The sequence below is a fragment of the Plectropomus leopardus genome, chromosome 16, assembly GCF_008729295.1.
Source record: "Plectropomus leopardus isolate mb chromosome 16, YSFRI_Pleo_2.0, whole genome shotgun sequence".
NCBI classification, from domain to species: domain Eukaryota; kingdom Metazoa; phylum Chordata; class Actinopteri; order Perciformes; family Serranidae; genus Plectropomus; species Plectropomus leopardus.
The window spans coordinates 24630040-24636039 of NC_056478.1; the positions used below are offsets into that span (position 1 = coordinate 24630040).

Below are 6000 nucleotides of genomic sequence, written 5' to 3' on the forward strand. Positions count from 1 at the left end.
GAGGACTACACCACTTCAACTGTAAATTAATAGATCATCATCACCTCTTGAGACTGAGGGTAGTTCAGGACGTTAAATTTTGTACAACTGTTGCTAGCTTGAGTTAAGGGTGCATTTTCTCCCTCAGACAAGTGTAAACAATACTTTACATGATACAAAACTGCGCACTAATATCTCTGCACAGAGATAAAGGAACGTGCAATGGGGCTCCTTTTTGAGATGGTAATGTCCATCTCAAAAAAGAGAAAAGTAGTGCACCAGGTGTGTTTTTGAATCCTGGATCTGCTTTTGAAGAACCAAAATATAACCAAACATCAGCTCTTTTTTTCCTCATTTGCCGTTCTCACAGTCATGATTTTCTGTCCTGGAGTTCAGAGACAATATTGTCCTGTCAGGAGAAAAATGTCATGCAGTGATTCCCTTGGGTTAAATGCTTTGGCCTGGCAGGCCCGTGAACCAGTTGTCACATCAGCATAAATTAGATCAACTAGACAGCACTTATTTAAGAAAGAAAAAATGTGTTTGTCTGTTACTCCTGTGCTTCCTATCTTCCCAAAAAATTAACAAAGAAAAGGAGCCGATGCCAGGAATTGACTTTTCATTCAAATAACTTAGGACTAATGTGTCAACTGCATGCCAATATAATTAGAGCACACTAGACCTAACTGCCTCCTAAGTTACCATATGAGCAGTTGCTGACAAGCACTGTAGAATTTAAAAGGCTATTTTTAAACTTTCATTGAAACTTAAACTTCACTTTCAGCAAACTTCACAGAGAGAAATGAGGGGAAAACAGCATCACCGATCTGTTTAACCAAATATTCTCTGGTGTAGCCCATCTTAAAAAACAAACTTAACCTTACTTCCCCTGTTCAACTGGCTTTAGCAGTTTAAACAGTCAACTGTCCTCCTGTTATAACAGAACCACAGACAATTGCCACATTCATGGACTCACAGCGTTGTGCTGCTGCAGAATGGATGTAAGGGAAACACTGGAATGGGTATTTGGCAACATTATTTATGGCATTTAAAAAAATTGGGGGGCCTGCCGGATGGTCCTGTTGGCCAAGCGGCCAGAAATGCGTATACAATAATAAAGGAAATACTGTCATGTAATGTTCTGTACCATCTAAGGTTTAAGTATATTCTCTATATGTGAAGGTTTTTTGAAAAAAAAAAGGGCCACACACCTCTCTGGATGATCTCCTCCCTGATGCGGTGCTTCTCTTCCACCAACTCTGCTCCTTCTTTGGAAGCACGAAACCGCCGAGATCGCTGCTGGTTCATCTTGGCCCGTGGAGCCTGATGGAGTAAAACAAGACGTTATTTCTACTATACAGCAGCTGATTTCAGGTTATTGTTATCTTTATTTTGGATAGATAAATACTCAGAGAAGGGGGTGAACATTTGATTTTACAAAAAATATCTGACGTAGCACATAAAGTCTAATAAATATTTGATTCTCTTGCAGATGTTTAAATAGCTAGGTTTCAGTTTTTGGTGTGACAGCTATGCTCTCATCCAAACTTTGCTCTGGCTGCAGGTTTTCATTGTTGAAAGTTACTTACCACTCCATCGATGGCCATGTAGAGAACTCTCCTGGGCCGCACGATGTTGAACAGGCGGTCGATGTACTCGAAAATGGCGACCATCATCTCATCTTCATTTTTGGGAGCGGGTCTGTGGACAGCAGAGGTCAGAACATGAAGTATGCAGAGGGTGTGTGGGTTTACTATGGTTTCGTGTTTCAGCCCTTATTTTAGTAATTTAAGTGGGGATGCGTCATACCAAACTTAATTTTAAAAAGTTCCCCTGTCGAATAGAGAAACTCGCTTTTTTTGTAGAGTACACTTAAAACATTTAAAAAATGGGACACAATCCCACAAACCAACACTCAAATTTGCAACTTTTCAACCTTTTGATGCTACATGAAAAACACCCAACTTTGATTATAGAAACAAAATGCTCGATTTATGTTCACCAAAGTCCCCGCGTCAATATCAACGCAAACTAGGACTGCAACTACTGATTTTTTTCAAAATCAATTAATTAGTCTATTATTTTTGGATTAAGGGTCAGAAAATACTTAACAAATTTTACTACTTAAATATTTACAAAAATATCAAAAGGAGACAAAAGCAGTAAATTGCAACATGAGAAAAGCTAACATGAATCTAACAAAAGAGCACATCATCGTGACCTTTCAAGGTCATTTTTTTAAACAACACCCCGCTTGGCTGTTTAATGATGTGCTTAATTTACGAAAAAAAAACTGGCTTTTTTTGTCATACCAGAGAGAACTACAGGTCAAACCAAGGCAAGGGTAGGCAAAATTATTTATATAGCACATTTTATATCCAAAGGCAACCAAACCTTAATTTCATAAACATAAATGTAATCCATAAAATAAATTGCAAACAGAAAATGTAATGGGTTAAATAAGTGTTAAATGTCCAAACTGCAGAGAGAAGGGTTCCTACTTGTCTTCTGGATGTGTGCATGGGTGAATGATCCCGTTCATGTCCAGGTACAAATTGTCAAATTCCACCTCGTTGGGATTTGGCTTGGTTGTATCAACAGGAACACGGACTCCATTACATTCTTTTCCCTGTGAAGATTTAAAAAAAAAAAAAAAAAGAAAAATCGAGTTACCTTGTTTATAGGCATCACAGGTTTCCCTAGAAAACAATTTGGCAAAGACCTAAATGACTGACACACTCATTATAGACCAAAACATTGAATTCCCTCTGAGTATCAATTTTGCAATATTATGTTATTTTTTTCGGTGTTGGATGTAGTGGTTTTAGGTGTGGGAAAGCCTACAAATATATCGTATTTTATTTCAGGTCATTACAGGCAATATTTTGGTCAATATTTTCTAACAATGTGGATGTTTTAACATCTTTCAGTAGTGGAAGAAGAATTCATGACTTTTATTTAAGTAAGAATACTACACTGTGAAAATCCTCCACCAAAAGTTAAAGTTCTGCTTTCATAATCTTACTTCTGTGGGTATTTTCAACAAAATGAACATTAAGTATGAAAAACTGAAGTACTAATGTTTCATTGAATGGCTGTAGATCTTTCAGGTGTTGCTCATTTTGACTCACGAGAATTTGTGAGAGAACCACATATCAGAAAAATACTCCTGTTTACAGCTTTGAGGCGACGCATTTGCCTGCTGATGGGAGAGGAGTTTTAAAGGGTTTATTTAGCTGAAGAAGAAGGAGGATTTTGTCAACACGCAAATCCTTCACTTTTTCACAAGCACTCAAAATCGACACATTTTGGAGATACGTGGTTTTCCCTGGAAGGTAAGGGGATGAAAAACTGTAATTTGTAAAGTAGCTAAAGCTGTCAGACAAAACAGTTTAGTATAAAGTACAATATTCCCCTAGAGTATAAAGCTGTACGTAAAGTAACAGTACCGTAACTTAGTATGTATACTTAAAGTTACAGTCGTGAGTAACGTTATCGGTTAAATAACTTCTTTACCGGTACACTACACTGACGTCGTCCTTGGAGTAAATATGCTTTCATATGGCGCCACATTTAAAACTGTCTTATTTTAACGTCTTTTAACTATTGGATTGAAGTCAAAAATATTATTATCGCAACAGAGCCGTTTTGTTTACATTCGCAGTGAGTAGTACACAACATTCGGTTATTTTCCGTCTTGTTGGTGACGAACCTAAACCTTCAAAACAAGAAAAACATGCACCTACGACAAGGCATAAATGTACGAGAACGCTAAAAACCGACTGAAAACGTTTAAAATAAGTTACATTTGGAAACACAACACACGTTAAATCTTCCCGCTAACGTTAACGTGACATGTAAACGGCCCCGGTTGCTAGCTAACATGCTATTAGCCACTTACCTTCTCCTCAACACAATGCACAATGATTGACGCATATTTTCGGCTAAGCCAACGGAAAAACGCCGGGACTCCCATCTCCGGAAATCAATCGATTATCTGTCAGCTTGTAAAAAATGTGAACTCGTAGGGAAACAGTTAAAATAGCTGAATTAAAACACGAGACTTGTTGCAAACTATTCCAACACTTCTGCTACATGCTGTTAGCCATGGCTGTTATGTACTGTTTCCTGTTCATGCCGGCTACTTCCGGAGTATTCCCGACAGCCACGTGGGCCCACAGCGACCCCAGTGACCGTAAACAGTACTGCAGGAGGCAGCAGTCTGCTTCATCAGTTTTTGAAGGTGTTTTTGACCGCTGGAGTAAGTCCTCAGATCACAAGAGGGAAGCGGGAATGTGCTGGCTACAAGGGTTGGCACACAGCTATTTTCTAGTCTTATGAAGGTAACAGTAAAAAAAAATATGTGTCGTTGTTTCTTAAGTAGCAATGATGTGTGGAAGATGAAGAAACCTCCGCGGACACTGACTTGGTTGCATAATAATCAATTTATTACAACAAAGTTCAGCATCCACCAGGCACCATGGTCTGCCTGGGAGAGGATTCAGGACCAATGTGAATCTCTCTATAGGTACAGGCATCAATACATTTGTCAGTAAAGCAACTTCTCACCTGCTGTGATCAATCACAAGACCCCATAAATATGTCCTTTTATGAAAGGAGCCTTATTCCATGTTACCTTTAGCTTGGTGCCAGTATTCTGCACACTTGGCTTCCAGGCCTAACCATCCCTAGACCTTTGACCTCGCGGCCTCCTTGCCTAACCGAAATAAGAACCTTAAGAAACGGAGCATAATACACCACAAATGCAATGTAAGAATGTTTGCTTTCTTTACCTGCACTCATCTGCTATGTTCAAACCAATATCTGAAAGTCACTTACTTTTTGATGAAGATGACGTTTCAGTTTTATAGCCTGGAATTGAAATAAAATAAAATAAGATATCTTTGGACTAAAGACATTATGAAACTGATAGAGGTGTTGGAAATGTGACACTTCTGGTAACTAGATGAGTGATAGTTTCTGGCTAGAATACTTTCATCACAAAGTCGAGTCAAATGTGAGCAGGGTTGGTTGACACACCAATTTGGAAATTGGAAAATGATCAGTTGTAACTCACTGTATTTTAAAAAATTTAAAAAAAATAATAATAATTCAATATGATTTTCAATGCTATATAGCAAAAGTAGTTCAACATTCCTATTGATAAATTATTTTAAAATGTTTTTACATGGGCAGAGATTCAACCAAATGTTTTTTTGGTTATTGTTTGAATTAAATGTTCAAGTAGTTTCTATAGGTTGCTTCATTTTTTGTTACCACAGCATTGTAACATTGTGCCAATGTGTGCCAATCAAGCTCCTGACTGGGCTGGTGCACAAATGCACAGCGTGACTTTAATCAAAAGTCACCTAATTTTGGGAAACGTGTGTACATAAAAATGTCACAGCTGAGACCTTTACCTTTCATTTACTTGTTCTGATTGGAATATTCTAACATAAATTGTGCCTCAGAAATATGGTAGTGTAGCCTCTAACTCCCCTTCTTATACCTCACAGTGTATATACTCTAATACAAATAAAAGACATTCACTGATGTTGTTACTTGTGTAAAAAATAACCAATATAAGTATAAGAAAATATTTCCCTGTAACTGTTATCCAATTATATATTATATCATTAGATTATGCTGTATTAATGTAATGGATTTTTCTGTTGTATTTGGTTGACGTGGAGCTCATTTTGAACTATGAACTGATTATATCATTATGAATTGATCTGCAGTTTTTTCTTCATTAATTGATAGATTGTTTTTGCTTTGTAAACATTCTGAAAATAGTGGGGAAAATGTCGTCACAATTACCCCAAAATGACACCTTTGGAACATTATTTTTTCCAGTGAACAGTCTAAACCAAAACATTAATAACTACACACTGGCATTGTTAAAATTATGAACACATAAACAGTATAGCCATACAGTAAATAAACATACTATCTTCATTATAAGCAACTTAATAAAGCACACAATTAGCATAGCGTAATATTATTTTTTAAATATATTTT

General features: G+C 37.1%; 1 protein-coding gene across 1 annotated transcript in view; it reads right to left on the minus strand.

Moving 5' to 3' along the window:
- Nucleotides 1-4082, minus strand: part of xrn2 (5'-3' exoribonuclease 2) — a 49247-nt gene extending 45165 nt beyond the window's left edge. The window contains exons 1-4 of the mRNA XM_042503818.1: nt 3881-4082; nt 2481-2608; nt 1569-1680; nt 1191-1302 (exon numbers count right to left, since the gene is read on the minus strand). Of these exons, the coding sequence (XP_042359752.1) occupies nt 1191-1302; nt 1569-1680; nt 2481-2608; nt 3881-3955 (427 nt within the window). The 5' untranslated portion in view covers nt 3956-4082. The remainder of the gene's footprint in view (nt 1-1190; nt 1303-1568; nt 1681-2480; nt 2609-3880) is intronic.
- Between the last annotated feature and the right edge of the window lie 1918 nt (nt 4083-6000).